General features: G+C 46.6%; 1 protein-coding gene across 2 annotated transcripts in view; it reads left to right on the top strand.

The window, feature by feature from the left end:
• The window catches only part of epha4b (eph receptor A4b), a 152692-nt gene that overhangs the window by 50842 nt on the left and 84350 nt on the right, over positions 1–17500 (top strand). For both annotated transcript variants that reach the window (XM_042307816.1, XM_042307815.1), the window contains exons 6-10: positions 6587–6742; positions 8149–8484; positions 10021–10133; positions 11085–11247; positions 13919–14024. In XM_042307816.1, the coding sequence (XP_042163750.1) occupies positions 6587–6742; positions 8149–8484; positions 10021–10133; positions 11085–11247; positions 13919–14024 (874 nt within the window). The remainder of the gene's footprint in view (positions 1–6586; positions 6743–8148; positions 8485–10020; positions 10134–11084; positions 11248–13918; positions 14025–17500) is intronic.

Genomic DNA, 17500 nt, shown 5'->3' with positions numbered 1-17500 from the left:
CTGTACTGCATAATAACCTGGCCTATCTGTCCTAAGACAGTTGTTTATCCAACGACCAGAGTGCATGTTTACCCTCTGAAGATTTGTTTCAGGCACACACACACATACTTTTAGACCTGTCGAATCCGATCTTGTCAGATTTCTCCACTGACGCTTGATGTATCAATTTTTAAATGGGTAAGCCTGAACAGGTCCCTGGATAGCCCACACATGGGTTTAACACACACACAATGACGTGCACACACACACACACACACACACACACACACACACACACACACACACACACACACACACACACACACACACACACACACACACACACACACACACACACACAGTGACACACACAAACACACACAGTGACACACACACATTGCTGTCTAATTTGAGGGAGCTGCTCGGTATTTAAGGGGGACAGGAAAGGGGCTCCATCTTGAAAGTGTGTTGCCATGGTGACCATTATGGTGCTCATCTCCCCTGGGCCAGAGAGCTTTTTTTACACAACTTCTCTTCATGGAGCGCAACGCACACACACGCCTGGCATGCACACACACTCAACACAATGCACAAACTCACATATACGAACACACAAACTCGCATTGAAGGGAAACGGAAGCATAGAAAATGAAGGGAAGGCGGGGTAGAAACATATTAGAGGCTGAGAGACGTGAAGCCCCTTGAGGCCGTGCCGTAGTTCTGACGGCCGATTCGGTGGAAATCTGTCCTCTGTCCACTGGGTGCAGATGGGTGGCTTTATTGTTGTGTTGTTTTCTCATTGCCTCCGTGAGAGAGCAGCCTCTCTGAATCCAACATGATTGGGGTTCAGCGTGGTGTGATGATGTGGGGTCAGACTGGCCAACCTACAAAGGCCAAGTTTAACGCAGTTCATAAACACATGGCTGTTGTTGTCTGGCTCTGGTTAGTCAGCCCAGATACCCTACCCTACCAGATACCCTACCCTACCATTACACTATAGTCTGTCAGCTTACTCGTAGTGAATATTCTCTCAATATTTTACACTCTCCTTATTTCTTTGTTTCGCTTGCTCTCTCTCTCTCTCTCTCTCTCTCTCTCAATTCATTTTTTAAAAAACATTTTATTTAAATTTTATTTCACCTTTATTTAACCAGGTAGGCCAGTTGAGAACAAGTTCTCATTTACAACTGCGACCTGGCCAAGATAAAGCAAAGCAGTGTGACACAAACAACAACACAGAGTTACACATGGAGTAAAACAAACATACAGTCAATAACACAACAGAATAAAGTCTATATACAGTGTGTGCAAATGGTGTGGGGTGGTAAGGCAATAAATAGGCCATAGTAGCGAAGTAATTACAATTTGGCAGATTAACACTGGAGTGATAGATGTGCAGATGATGATGTGCAAGTAGAAATACTGGTGTGCAAAATAGCAAAAAAAGTAAATAAAATCAATATGGGGATGAGGTAGGTAGTTGGATGGGCTATTTACAGATGGGCTGTGTACAGCTGCAGCAATCGGTAAGCTGCTCAGATAGCTGATGCTTAAAGTTAGTGAGGGAGATATAAGTCTCCAACTTCAGCGATTTTATTTTTTTGCAAATCGTTCCAGTCACTGGCAATTTAAGGGCTTTGTTGGCAACGGGAACATATATTTAAATTGCCAAAGCAAGTGGAATAGAAATCAAACAAAAGTCAAATAAACAATTTAAAAAATAGCAGTTAACATTACACTAAAAGTTCCAAAAGAATACAGACATTTCGCACACACACACACACACACACACACACACACACACACACACACACACACACACACACACACACACACACACACACACACACACACACACACACACACACACACACACCAGACAGTCTGTAGTATTCAGAGGTTGCTGTTTGATGTGACCTTTCCTCCGAGCCACAGGAGAAGACTGCTCTCGTCTGGATCTCTGAATGATTCACTGTGGGATCGATTACCTGCCTTAAAGTGGCATTACAACGGGTCTGTTTTCAGGTGTAATGGTAAGCTTACGGTTAGCGGTTGACATCACAGGTGTGGCCAGAAGGAAAGTGTTGCATCACCTTAAGAACACACACACCACACACACACACACACACACACACACACACACACACACACACACAGGGTGCGTAATTGTCTTTAGTAGCTGTAGTATATCATATCAAACTATTGATCGTCATGGACACAGACTCCAGTCGCTGTATGAATATTTAATAAGACGAGCCTCTTACAGATACTGGATCTGAGACACACACAGATCTGAGATGACTTGCCTCTTTAGCATTACCCCATACACACTAATCACACACACGCTGTGCATGTATCAACCCACTCACCTTACCTCAGTTTCCCATACGGAGAGAAACAGACAGGCCTACATTTCAAGTTCAAAGGCAAAAACTTATTGTAGTTCCAGGAGAATGAAACTTGTGTCTCTGTTTTTAGATCCTCGGGAGCTGCTGTGAGTGTGTCTCTGGCTTATCCACCTGTACCTTGCCCGTATTTTAGGCAAATCATTAATCATAGGGGAGCAAAGTCTACTGGCACAATCCTCAATGGACACTGTGTGTGTGTGTGTGTGTGTGTGTGTGTGTGTGTGTGTGTGTGTGTGTGTGTGTGTGTGTGTGTGTGTGTGTGTGTGTGTGTGTGTGTGTGTGTGTGTGTGTGTGTGTGTGTGTGTGTGTGTGCATGTGCCAGAGAGAGAGAAAATTCTCTAGGGTCCTTTGCTCTCCTTCCTCCCATGTCAGCAGAGAGAGAGAAAATTCTCTAGGGTCCTTTGCTCTCCTTCCTCCCATGTCAGCTCTCGGCTCCCATGGCTAGGTGTGTGTGTGTGTGTCTTCTGTCAGCTGTTGGCTAGGCTGCGGAGCAGCATGGAAAAGCGGCTTTTCTCCTGGGATCTTTTCTTTCCGGAGAGTTCTGCTTCTGGAACAGGGACATAAAGGACCTCGAAGTTGCAGACAGATAGACAGACAGACAGACAGACAGACAGACAGACAGATAGACAGACAGGGGGCCTCGCGCCAAGCCGGGCGTCCTTACAGCTGCCTGATCAAAACCTACTAAGGCTGTGTAGACTGAAACTACTGTCCTCTGCACTGATGTGTGTGTGTGTGTGGGGTTGTGTGTGTCTGGGCTTTATACTTGCCAGAGCAGAATGGGCCAAGGTCCCTTCTCTGCTCCCCTCTTCGCTGATACACGGAAAAATACACACACACACACAGTGCTAACGTCCATGGGGGATTGTGCTAGGGGACTTAGCTCCTCTATGATTAATGATTTGCCTAAATATGGCTGATTTTCCTAAATACAGGTGGAAAAGTCAGAGAGACCAAAGAGTGGAACGACTAAGTTAAAGAAGATGAGTGATTTACTAAGAGAGAGTAGAAAGGAAATATACACAATGCGTAGTATTTTTAGGCCCTTTATTAAACAATTTAGTTCTGGCACATGGTGTCATATCTATTCTTTTTTTGTCCTCTTTCTCCCCGTTATTTCTTTCTCCTGCTCTCTCTAGTTCTTCTGTCTTTTCCCCTGCTCTCTCTAGTTCTTCTGTCTTTTCCCCTGCTCTCTCTAGTTATTCTGTCTTTTCCCCTGCTCTCTCTAGTTCTTCTGTCTTTTCCCCTGCTCTCTCTAGTTCTTCTGTCTTTTCTCCTGCTCTCTAGTTCTTCTGTCTTTTCCCCTGCTCTCTCTAGTTCTTCTCTCTTTTCCCCTGCTCTCTCTAGTTCTTCTGTCTTTTCCCCTGCTCTCTCTAGTTCTTCTGTCTTTTCCCCTGCTTTTCCCTGCTCTCTCTAGTTCTTCTTCTTTTCCCCTGTCTAGTTCTTTCCCCTGCTCTCTCTAGTTCTTCTGTCTTTTTCTCCCTCTGCTCTCTCTAGTTCTTCTGTCTTTTCCCCTGCTCTCTCTAGTTCTTCTGTCTTTTCCCCTGCTCTCTCTAGTTCTTCTGTCTTTTCCCCTGCTCTCTCTAGTTCTTCTGTCTTTTCCCCTGCTCTCTCTAGTTCTTCTGTCTTTTCTCCTGCTCTCTCTAGTTCTTCTGTCTTTTCTCCTGCTCTCTCTAGTTCTTCTGTCTTTTCTCCTGCTCTCTCTAGTTCTTCTGTCTTTTCTCCTGCTCTCTCTAGTTCTTCTGTCTTTTCCCCTGCTCTCTCCTTTCCTCTCGCCTGTTTTATTCAGCTGGTTAATGTGTATTTTTTGGATATTGTGGCATTTAGGCCATTTCTTGGTATATGTGTGTGTGTGATTGTATATTACTATGTAATATACACTAGTTCTTCTGTCTTTTTCTCTCTAGTTCTTCTGTCAAGTTCTTCTGTCTTTTCCCCTGCTCTCTCTAGTTTTAGGACACCTACTTATTCAAGGTCTTTCCCCTCTCTCTAGTTCTTCTGTCTTTTCCCCTGCTCTCTCTAGTTCTTCTGTCTTTTCCCCTACTCTCTCTAGTTCTTCTGTCTTTTCCCTACTCTCTCTAGTTCTTCTGTCTTTTCCCCTGCTCTCTCTAGTTCTTCTGTCTTTTCCCCTGCTCTCTCTAGTTCTCCTGTCTTTTCCCCTGCTCTCTCTAGTTCTTCTGTCTTTTCTCCTGCTCTCTAGTTCTTCTGTCTTTTCCCCTGCTCTCTCTAGTTCTTCTGTCTTTTCCCCTGCTCTCTCTAGTTCTCCTGTCTTTTCCCCTGCTCTCTCTAGTTCTTCTGTCTTTTCTCCTGCTCTCTCTAGTTCTTCTGTCTTTTCCCCTGCTCTCTCCTTTCCTCTCGCCTGTTTTATTCAGCTGGTTAATGTGTATTTTTTGGATATTGTGGCATTTAGGCCATTTCTTGGTATATGTGTGTGTGTGATTGTATATTACTATGTAATATACACTACCGGTCAAAAGTTTTAGGACACCTACTTATTCAAGGGTTTTTCTTTATTTTTTTTACAATTTTCTACATTGCACAATAATATTGAAGACATCAAAACTATGAAATAACACATATGGAATCGTGTAGTAACCCAAAAAGTGTTTAACAAATCAACACATATTTTATATTTGGGATTCTTCAAAGTAGTCACCCTTTGCCATGATGACAGCTTTGCACTCTCTTGGCCACAACTAAAGGCACCGATAATAATAAGAGACTTGCTTGGGCCAAGAAACACAAGCAATGGACATTAGTCCGGTGGAAATCTGTCCTTTGGTCTAGAGGTCAAATGTGAGATTTTTGGTTCCAACCGCCGTGTCTTTGTGAGATGCGGTGTGGGTGAACGGGTGATCTCCTCGTGTATTTCCCACCGTAAAGCATGGAGGAAAAGGGGTGAAGTTGCGGGTGTGCTTTGCTGGTGTCACTGTGATTTATTTGCAATTCAAGGCACACTTAACCAGCATGGCTACCACAGCTTTCTGCAGTGATACGCCATCCCATTGTTTGGGCTTAGTGGGACTATAAGTTGTTTTTCAACAGAACAATGACCCAACACACCTCCAGGCAGTGTATTTTACCAAGAAGGAGGGCGATGGAGTGCTGCATCAGATGACCTGGCCTCCACAATCTGCCAACCTCAACCCAATTGAGATAGTTTGGGATGAGTCGGACCGCAGAGTGAAGGAAAAGCAGCCAACAAGTGCTCATTATATGTGGGAACTCCTGTTGGAAAAGCATTCCAGATGAAGCTGGTTGAGAGAATGCCAAGAGTGTGCAAAGCTGTCATCATGGCAAAGGGTGGCTTTGAGGAATCTCAAATAGAAAATATATTTAGACTCCTGTAACACTTTTTGGGTTACTACATGATTCCATATGTGTTATTTCATAGTTTTGATGTCTTCACTATTATTCTACAATGTAGAAAATAGTAAAAATAAAGGAGAACCCTTGAATGAGTAGGTGTTCTAAAGCGTTTGACCGGTAGTGTGTTCGGTGTGTGTGCCTTTTTTCTGTGTGCGTTGAGAGGCATATGTAGCTCAGTTCCTAGTATTCCCAGAGCTGCAGGTCACTCTGGTGTGTGTGTGTGTTGGACTGTGTGTGTGTGACAAGGGTCATTTACGGCAGTGCCGAGGCGAACAACGCCTTGCTTGATTAAATCCATGACCTTCAGCACCGGCACACGCAATCCACACACACTCCGCATTCTTAACACACACACGCTCGGCACACGTAATCAGCACCCAAAGGAATCTGTCATGGCATTGATCCATCTGCACACACACACACACACACACACACACACACACACACACACACACACACACACACACACACACACACACACACACACACACACACACACACACACACACACACACACACACACACACCATCTATGGACTTGCGCTTCCAAACACCCTCAATCTCCTGACAGTGGAAAGGGCCATTTACACTCAGAGGAGTAGAATCACCCAATGTACAATGCATTCAGTAGTGGCACATTTGAACCCTGTGTTATACCTATTCAGGTTGTAGACACCACAGAAACATAGACATAAAAGTCATTTTTTCCAGTAGAACTGTGGTGTTCTCATTTTGTAGCCTTGCGTTTTCCAGTTCCCCACCGCTGTCTTACCTTGTCGACCTGGTGTAGTGGCTCATTTCTTACCTTCTGTTCTCTCCTCTCTCCCCAGCGTGCAGACCGGGCTCCTACAAGGCCTCAGCGACCGATGCCTACTGCACAAAATGTCCGCCACATAGCTCCTCCCACCTGGAGAGAGCCTCCGAGTGTGTGTGTGAGAAAGGCTTCCACCGCGCGGAGACGGACCCGCGCTCCATGGCCTGCACACGTGAGCAGCACACACACACACACACACACACTCACGCAAAAACATGCACAGAAACTCACCGAGACACACTTGCACAAGCACCAAACATCCACACACCTACTGTTTATTGGCATCCTCAAACCTCAATTTGGTTGAGTTCCGTTGATTGCATTGTCATTGCCGCTTCTTTGACAACATTGCCTTTTGGAAAAGCCTTTGATCACAGACAGCTCTCTAGATACATATCACTGCTCTTCGAGATCACTTTAATTGTCTGTCTGAGCTGACGGTGATCCTATTAGATGACACTGATACCGTGACTCAATGATACTCCCGACACAAGCTGATACTAGAGGTTCTGTCTGTCTGAATCTACCGGAGGTACCGGCAGGATGGGCACCGACCACCAACCACATCCTGACGCATCTCCCACACAGAGAGAGAGAGAGACGAGCTAGATAGATAGAAAGAAAGAGAGAGAGAGAGAGAGAGAGAGAGAGAGAGGAGTGTAGGGAGAGGGAGGATGGGGAGAGACATACACACACGTGTGGGAAGGAGTGAAACCCATTAGGAGGTTATGGTAGATCAAACGTATTAATCGTTGCAGCAGGTGTGATGTGACAGGGGATATGAGCTGGAAATGAGCAACGGCTCTCGCAGATGTGTCACCTCGCCACATACACACACACACACACACACACGGGTACACATCTCTGTCGCCTACTCAATCTTCTCCTGTTCTATCTGTCTCTTTCCTTTTACACGCTACTATCTCTCTCTCTGCCTCTTTTTTTTCTGTCTCTCGTCTCTCTCTCTCCGTCTCCCACTTTGAGGAGGTGATGAGGAGAGGAGCTTTTGGGGGTGGTTGAAAGGTGGGGAGAGGTATTAGAAAGAGCTGGAAAAGGACTGAAATAGGGATGAGAGAGAAGGGTGGAAATGACCATTTGGGAGAGATGAGAAGAAGAACAGGGAGGAAGATACAGGGAGAGAGGAGAAGATGTGAGGGAGGAGGGAGAGGGCGAGAGAGGAGAAGATGTGAGGGAGGAGGGAGAGGGCGAGAGAGGAGAAGATGTGAGGGAGGAGGGAGAGGGCGAGAGAGGGGCAGACATCAGGCTCCCTGTCACATATCATCCGCTGTCATCAGATTTACGGTAGACAGCCTCTATTACCCCCTGCCCTCCTCTCCCTGGCCCCCACCTGCTGCCCTTTACAGAGGCCTGCCACTGGGCAGCATGATCAGGAAAGGCCCAGGCTTTAGAGGCCCCCTGGGCCTCACTAGTCATCCTGCTGCTGATGAGATGTCATCAGTCCAGACACTGGAGCCTGAACCACCATTCATCATTGCAGCACTGAAATGATCCCATCATACACACATTGACAGACACACACACACACACACTCACCGTCTCTCCCCTCTCTCCTCCCAGGTCCCCCTTCGGCTCCAGAGAACACCATCTCCACGGTCAATGAGACATGTGTCACACTAGAATGGAGTCCCCCACGTGACACGGGAGGTCGAGGTGACATCACCTACAGCCTCCGCTGCAGGAAGTGCTCTGGGGACGACATGAAGTGTGCGCCCTGTGGCAGCGGAGTCCATTTTGTGCCGAGGCAGTTTGGTCTCTCTGTGGCTATGGTGATGGTCACTGACCTGCAGCCACACAGCAACTACAGCTTCACCATAGAGAGCCTGAATGGAGTGTCTGATCTGAGTCCCACACCCAGGGGAGCTGTGATAGTTAATGTCACCACCAGCCAGACAGGTAGGAACACACGCGGACAAACACGCGGACAAACACGCGGACAAACACGCGGACAAACACGCGGACAAACACGCGGACAAACACGCGGACAAACACGAGGACAAACACGCGGACAAACACGCGGACAAACACGCGGACAAACACGAGGACAAACACGCGGACAAACACGCGGACAAACACGCGGACAAACACGCGGACAAACACGCGGACAAACACGCGGACAAACACGCGGACAAACACGAGGACAAACACGCGGACAAACACGCGGACAAACACGCGGACAAACACGCAGACAACCTCGCAGACAAACACACTACCGTTTCAGTGTATTGGCAGTCAATGTCCGCTCAGTAATGATGTCTGGACTGATGTCTAACACACACACACACACACACACACACACACACACACACACACACACACACACGTAATATGAGAGATTGGATATGCCTAGACCTAATCAGATTTGAAAGGACACACAGACACACACTCTCTTCACTGTGTCCCAAACCCTTCACCCAGGGCTTTGCATCTGCTGAAGACTCTCAATTAGGACACACTCACATGTGCTGATTGGATCTGAACACACGCAGTACATGGAGTGTGTGTGTGTGTGTGTGTAGGACAGGTTGAGGGGGCCGTGGAGTGTGATGGTGAGTAATGGGGGTCCGTGTAGGGGATGTGTCAGAGAGGGCCGAGGAGAGAGGTCGTTAACCTTGTTAACAGTCCTACGTGTCTCCCGCACTGTCACACACCCTGCTCCTCTCAACATGTCACCCACACACACTTCTACCTGTGCCCCCCGAGCACTCTGACACTCCCTCTGACACACACACACAAAGTCAGTCATTTCACACATGTACATATAGCTGAGTTCTACACACTGCAGAGAACTCTCATTATAGCACAGTGGTAATCAATCTCTCTCTCTCTCTCTCTCTCTCTCTCTCTCTCTCTCTCTCTCTCTCTCTCTCTCTCTGTCTCTGTCTCTGTCTCTCTCTCTGTCTCTCTCTCTCTCTCTCTCTCTCTCTCTCTCTCTCTCTCTCTCTCTCTCTCTGTCTCTCTGTCTCTCTCTCTCTCTCTCTGTCTCTCTCTCTCTCTCTCTGTCTCTCTCTCTCTCTCTCTCTCTGTCTCTCTGTCTCTCTCTCTCTCTCTGTCTCTCTCTCTCTCTCTGTCTCTCTGTCTCTCTCTCTCTCTCTCTCTCTCTCTCTCTCTCTCTCTCTCTCTCTCTCTCTCTCTCTCTCTCTCCTCTCTGTCTCTCCGTCTCTGTCTCTCTCTCTCTCCCTCCCCCTCTCTCGCTCTCTCCCTCCCTCTCTCACTCTTTCTCCCTCCCTCTCTCTCTCTCTCTCTCTATCCCTCCCATGCTCTCTCGCTGCTGTCACTCTCTTTCTCCCCCACTCCCCTGCTGCCTCTCACCCTCACCCACTACCTCCGCCTTTCACCCTCCCCCGCTGTCTCGCTCCTTTTCTCCCTGTACTCTCTTCCCCCCCAAATTCCACTCTACCCCCTTCCTCCATCTATTTCCCTCCCCTGTAGTGAGTGTGGTCCTGAAGGAGAGGAGGAGCAAGGACAGTATCACTCTGGCGTGGCAGGGCCCCGACAGACCCAACGGAGCCATAGTGGAGTATGAAGTCATTTACTATGAGAAGGTCAGTCACACCTCCCTTTCTCTCTCTCTTCTCTTGTCCTCTCTTCCCTCTCTTCTCCTCCTCCTAATGTCTTGTCTTAGACCTGGAAATGTATCTGACGAGCACAGGAGTGCGCTTGATTTAGCTCGCCCGGCACAAGGGCCAGGCAGAGTTAGCACCCTAGGACCAATGGAACGGCTCCCGAAAGGGAAGTGGATGTCTACGGTGTACCTGGTGAGCTAAATCAAGGGCAGCTAAGACTGTAGCTCGACACCCCTGCTGCTCAAGCAGAGAGAAGCTCCTACGGCTCATCTCTCCAATGTTAGCATTACATTATTATTTGTTAGCTTGTTCATTTGTGTGTGTGTGTGTGTGTGTGTGTGTGTGTGTTGATGTACTGTGTGGTGGTGTTGAATCACCTTCAAGGCTTTAATAAATTGTTTATCATAACAGTAGTAAACACAGCAAACACACAACTTTCCTCTCCCTCACACGCATCCTAGCCAGCGCTCTAACCAAGCACACTAACGCCCAACAGCCTCTGAAAAAGCCTTGTGAAAGACACAAGGTGTTGAATACAGATGAAAACAGGAGTGTGACGAGTATGAGAGAAGACAGGAGAGGAGCCGGAGGTGTGTGTGTGTGAATGTGTTTGCGCATGTGTGTGTTATTGGCAGGGATCAAGGGTAATATTCCACAGTAACAGTGCTAATCCGTGTAGTGGAGCGTCTCTCATTAGAGAAGGTATCAGAGGCTCTGCAGGGAGTCTGCTCACTGACACACATGCGCGCACACACACTTTATTTACATGCATGTCTCTCTCTCTCTCTCTCTCTCTCTCTCTCTCTCTCTCTCTCTCTCTCTCTCTCTCTCTCTCTCTCTCTCTCTCTCTCTCTCTCTCTCTCTCTCTCTCTCTCTGTGTGTGTCTCCACCTCTCTCTTGCTCTCTCTCTCTCTCTCTCTCTAACATTAGAACCAGAGAGAGCAGAACTACACAGTCCTAAAGACCAGGTCCAATGTGATGACCGTAGATGGTCTGAAGCCTGGTACTACATATGTGTTCCGTGTCCGAGCTAGAACGGAAGGGGGATACGGCAACTACGGAGGAGAGATAGAACTGGAGACCAGCCACGAAGGTAGTTAAAGATCCCTCTCTGTCTCTTCCTCTGGCTCTGTCTCCACCTACCCTCTGTTGGCGGCTCGAGGCCTCTTTTTCTCTTACCTCTGCTTTGTTTTCACCTCTCTCTCTCTGTCTGTCTTCTTTGTCTCCTTCAGGTCCGTCTCACTCCTTCCTTGTTCTCCTCTTTTTCATTGTCATATTGCGAGAAAGGAAGTGACATTCCATCTCATGAGACTCTCTAAGATTCCACTAGGGCTGTGATGATTCTGGAATTTGGGGTAACAATGAATGGTCTTGCAAATGACCATGGTTGTTAAATTGTAATTTTTGTGGAAAAGTTTCTTGAGCTCGTAATGCATCATAATGAACACAACACAGGTTTGGTGACACACTCCCGTCTCAAAAACAAAAGATTTTGACCGCTTGGAGCTTTGACCGCCAACACTTTTCATATAAAAATAGTAAACTGCAATTTTTTTGGTTTATTTTTTATTTTAACCTTTTGTTTAACTAGGCAAGTCAGTTAAGAACAAATTCTTGTTTACAATGGCGACCTCCCTAAAGGCAAAAGGCCCCTCCTGCGGGGGGCGGGGCCTGGGATGAAAAAATAAATACAATATAAATATAGGACAAAACGCACATCACAACAAGAGAGACAACACAACACTACATAAAGAGAGATCTAAAACAACAACACAGCAAGGCAGCAACACATGACAACACAGCATGGTAGCAACACAACATCACAACAACATGGTAGCAACACAACATGGTAGCAGCACAAAACATGGTACAAACATTATTGGGCACAGACAACAGCACAAAGGGCAAGAAGGTAGAGACAACAATACATCACATAAAGCAGCCACAACTGTCACTAAGAGTGTCCATGATTGAATCTTTGAATGAAGAGATTGAGGTAAAACTGTCCAGTTGGAGTGTTTGTTGCAGCTCGTTCCAGTCGCTGGCTGCAGCGAACTGAAAAGAGGAGCGGTCCCAGGGATGTGTTTGCTTTGGGGACCTTTAACAGAATGTGACTGGCAGTACGGGTGTTGTATGTGGAGGATGAGGGCTACAGTAGGTATCTCAGATAGGGGGGAGTGAGGCCTAAGGGTTTTTATAAATAAGCGACGTGTATACAGAGATGACCAGTTCACAGAGGAGTATAGAGGGCAGTGATGTGTCCTATAAGGAGCATTGGTGGTAAATCTGATGGCAGAATGGTAAAGAACATCAAGCCGCTCGAGAGCACCCTTACCTGACGATCTATAAATGATATCTCCGTAATCTAGCATGGGTAGGATGGTCATCTGAATCAGGGTTATTTTGGCAGCTGGGCTGAAAGAGGAGCGATTACGATAGAGGAAACCAATCTAGGAAACCTATTGGGTAAAATATATTGTTCACAGTTATTGTGCATAATTGTTAGTTACACAATTATTATTATTGTGCCAACTGACTTAATATCGATCATGTAAATCAATCGTGTCCATTTGATCAATCATTTGAATATCATCAATCTGATCAATCGTTCAACTTCATGACTATTGAAATGAAAACCACGGATGGAGCTGAGTGAATATTAGTCAAATCAATTGTATAGATCACACTGTACATTTCTGTGGTGCACTGAAACCTTTAAAGCAGCCTAGTGTGTGTGTCTGTTTCTGTGCATGTTTGCACCTGTGTGTGTGTGTTCAATGCCAAGGAATGGAATACGAGATAAATGGCCATCTATTGCTGCCTGGAGGCATTCATTTGCCTGAAAGGGCTCGCTGCCCCACACACACACACACACACACACACGCACACGCCCCCCACACACACACACACACACACACACGCACACGCCCACACACACACACACCAACGCCCCACACACACACAGACACACACACACACACACACACACACACACACACACACGCACACGCCCACACACACACACACCAACGCCCACACACACACCCACACACACACACACACACACGTCTGCTCGTGCTTGGCTAACCTTGATAAATTGAACATTTGTTTTGAGTAATGGCCCGATTGCTGCAGCGTAAAAATCAATGTGGTTTCACAGAAACTTTTAAAGCAGGCTTGTTATGTACAATGTTAACATATCCATTTGGACAGCACAGGAAAATTGGAATGCGTTTACAGTCAGCCCTCGTTGAGGAATATTGAAATGGAAAAAGCTTTTCATCGTCAAAGAGCCTGCTGAGTACATTATCTTTCTCTTTCAAGTTCTCTCTCTCTCTCTCTCTCTCTCTCTCTCTCTCTCTCTCTCTCTCTCTCTCTCTCTCTCTCTCTCTCTCTCTCTCTCTCTCTCTCTCTCTCTCTCTGTCACGCACACACACACACACCTTCCAAAGATGGAGACTTTAGACCTGGCCTAATGCGCACGCAAGCAGGCACACACACACACACACACACACACACACACACCTTCCAAAGATGGAGACTTTAGACCTGGCCTAATGCGCATGCAAGCTGGCACACACACACACACATACACACAAGACACACACACCACACACACACACACACACACACACACACACACACACACACACACACACACACACACACACACACACACACACACACACACACACACACACACACACACACACACTCTTAGGCTGTATTAACGCTTTCTCTTCATAATGTATTCCCTGTCTCAGACATGTTGGCCATAGACCCCAACCAGTCTACTATTCTGGCTGTGTCCATCGCTGGAGGCATCATACTGCTCATCTTTCTGGTTGCCTGCTTCGTCGTCAGTGGCAGGTAAGCGCAATACACACCGCACACACACACCGCACACACACACACACCGTGGGAGTTGGAGCTGCTTATAAAGATGAAATTGCCCACGTCCACTCAGATTGCATTGAAACAGACATAAGATAAGTTTCATTAAGAGTTCTGTCCATTCTTGCCTTGGGAGCAAAGAGAACACTACGATTTACTTGATATTATATATGACGTTTGATTGTCACCTTATAACAGTCTTAAGGGAACATACCTGAAGTTAAGCGAAGGCCATGTGTGAGCCAGTGTTATTGAGTCAGGTTAAAGAAGAGGACCAAAGAGAAGAGGTGACGGGAGGACGAGAGATGAGGGGGAAAGGAGAGGGAGAGGAGCAGACCGTCTGAATTAGGCTCCAGCTCTCCAGTACAGAGGGAGGAAAGAAAGAGAGCAGAGAGGGATGACAGGCCAGTGATTTACAATGTCTGTCAATGAATGGTTATCCTATATTTGCTGTGACTAGATTAAATAGCTATTCTTCCCCTGGATACAGACACACACACACACACACACACACACACACACACACACATACACAATTTACTACACGCACACAGTTCTGAGGTCTGTAAAAATATTAGTATTGATTGAGGGTGATTTCCTATCAGGCTGAGTGCTCTTTTCACTATTGACCACGTGGGATCTAATCAGTGGAGACTGTCCTAAACACACACACTCACACAGAGACACACACACAAACACATATGCACGCACTTGCAAATGCACTCACATACAGATACACACATAAAACACACTCAAATACGAAAGGCGAGACGGCAGGGTGCTAATCCTGGTTTACTAGAAGTACACACAGACACACACTTACAGCTAATCAGGTTTCACAGGCAGGTGTTAACTGGGTTTTACAGGGGGGTCGATACACCTCCATCAATTACCTCTCCCTCCATCCCTATTTTCTCTCCATTCCCTCTCACCGCCTTTTCATTCTGCCAAAGGCTAGGATAGGGGGATGGAGGGAGGGGTGGGTGTTGATTAGTGCTTTCTAAGAGAGAACCTCGAAAAATCTATCCAAAAGGTGTGTGTGTGTGTGTGTGTGTGTGTGTCAAAAAAAAAAAATGTGTCATATGCTTCGTAAACAACGGGTGTAGACTAACAGTGAAATGTTTACTTCTCAACAATGCATAGAGAAAAATAATAACACAAGGAATAAATACACAATGAGTAACGAACACTTGGCTATTTACACGGGGCGCCAGTACCGAGGGAATGTGCAGGGGTACGAGGTAATTGAGGTGGGGATAAAGTGACCAGGCTACAGGATAGATAATAAACAGTAGCAGCAGTGTATGTGATGAATCAAAACAGTTAGTGCAAAAAAATATATAGCGGTCTTATGGCCTGGGGGGGGTAGAAGCTGTTCAGGTCCTGTTGGTTCCAGACTTGGTGCATCGGTACTGCTTGCTGTGTGGTAGCAGAGAAAACAGTATGACTTGGATGGCTGGAGTCTTTGACATTTTTTAGGGCCTTCCTCTGACACCGCCTGGAATAGAGGTCCTGGATGGCAGGGAGCTTGGCCCCAGTGATGTACCGGTTCGTACTCACTGCCCTCTGTAGCGCCTTGCTGTCAGATGTCAAGCAGTTGCTATACCAAGCGGCGATGCAGCCAGTTAAGATGCTCTCAGTCGTGATTTTTGAGGATCTGAGGGCCCATGCCAAATCTTTTCAGACTCCTGATGAGGAACAGAAGTTGTTGTGCCTTCTTAACGACTGTGTTGGTGTGTGGATCGTGATAAGTCATTAGAGATGTGGACACCAAGGAACTTGAAGCTCTCGACCCGCTCCACTACAGACCCGTCGATGTGGATGGGGGTGTGCTCAGCCCTCTGTTTCCTTCCTGTAGCCCACGATCAGCTCATTTTTCAAGTTAAGGGAGAGGTTGTTGTCCTGGCAACACACTGCCAGGCCACTGACCTCCTCCCTATAGGCTGCCTCATCATGGTTGGTGATCAGGCCGACCACTGTCATGTCCAAACGTAATGATGGTGTTGGAGTTGTACGCTGCCACACAGTCCTGGGTAAACAGGGTATACAGGAGGGGCTAAGCGCGCACCCCTGGGGGGCCCCCGTGTTGAGGATCAGCGTGGCAGATGTGTTGTTGCCTACCCTCACCCATTGGGGTGAGTTCAGGATCCAGTTGCAGAGAGGAGTTGTTTAGTCCCAGGGTCCTTAGCTTAGTGATGAGCTTTGAGGGCATTATGGTGTTGAACGCTGAGCTGTAGTTATGAACAGCATTTTCAGGCATGTGTTCCTTGTGAATGTTACCCTGTTTTTTGTTTTTTTGACACCACACTCCAAAAAGCAAGTTCTGCAGGCTCTAGTTCTGTCTTATCTTGATTATCTTATCTTATTGTCCAGTCGTGTGGTCCAGTGCTGCAAGGAAAGAACTAGTTAAGCTGCAGCTGGTCCAGAATAGAGAGGCACGTCTTGCTCTTCATTGTGATCAGAGGGCTGATATAAATACCATGCATGCCAGTCTCTCTTGGCTAAGACTGCATCACTTCTTCTTTTAATAAGAAACATGAATGTGTTTCAAATCCCAAATTGTTGCATTGTCAACTTACACACAGCTCTGACACACACACTTACCCCACCAGATATGCCACCAGAAAGTGTACAGTATTATATAGAGCTATTATTGCATGGAACTCCATTCCATTTCATATTGCTCAAATAAACAGCAAACCTGCTTTCAAAAAACAGATAAAGCAACACCTCGCGGCACAACGCCTCTCCACTGTTTGCTTAGATAGTTTGTGTGTATGAATTGATATGTAGGCTACATGTGCCTTCAAAAAATGTTCATGTAGTTCTGTCCTTCAGTTGTTCTTGTCTATTAATGTTCTGTATTATGTTGTGTGGACCCCTGTAAGAGGAGCTGCTGCTTTTGCAACAGTTGATCCTAATAAAAGACCAAATACCAAAGGTCTTACTCACATCAGCTATATAGAGCAAGATCACACAGCCATCCGGAGCAGCTGGTGCTCTCATGCATGGTTCAATGTTGCTTGCCTCAAAGCGAGCATAGACGGAATTTACTTGTCTGGTAGGCTTGCGGCGCTGGGTCATTCGCGGCGGGGTTTCCCTGGTAGTTTGCAAGACCTTTCGTATTGATATTTTGATTGTAGGAGGTCATAGTGAGATTTCTTATAATCGTCCAGATTGGTGTGCCACTCCTTGAAAGCGGTAGCTCTAGCCTTTAGTTCAGTGCGGATGTTGCCTGTAATCTATGGCTTCTGGTTTGAATATGTACGTACGGTCACTGTGGGGATGCACTTATCGATGCACTGTCACGCCCTGACCTGAGTATTCTTTGTTTTCTTTATATATTTTGGTTAGGTCAGGGTGTGACGAGGGTGGTATGTGTGTTTTTGTCTCATCTAGGGTTTTGTATGTCTAGGTGTGTCTAGGTGTGTGTGTGTAGTCTAGGCATATTG

This window comes from Oncorhynchus tshawytscha, linkage group LG28 (assembly GCF_018296145.1).
Source record: "Oncorhynchus tshawytscha isolate Ot180627B linkage group LG28, Otsh_v2.0, whole genome shotgun sequence".
NCBI lineage: Eukaryota > Metazoa > Chordata > Actinopteri > Salmoniformes > Salmonidae > Oncorhynchus > Oncorhynchus tshawytscha.
The sequence above is the reverse complement of the archived record's forward strand: the minus strand, read 5'-3'. Positions and strand labels throughout refer to the sequence as shown.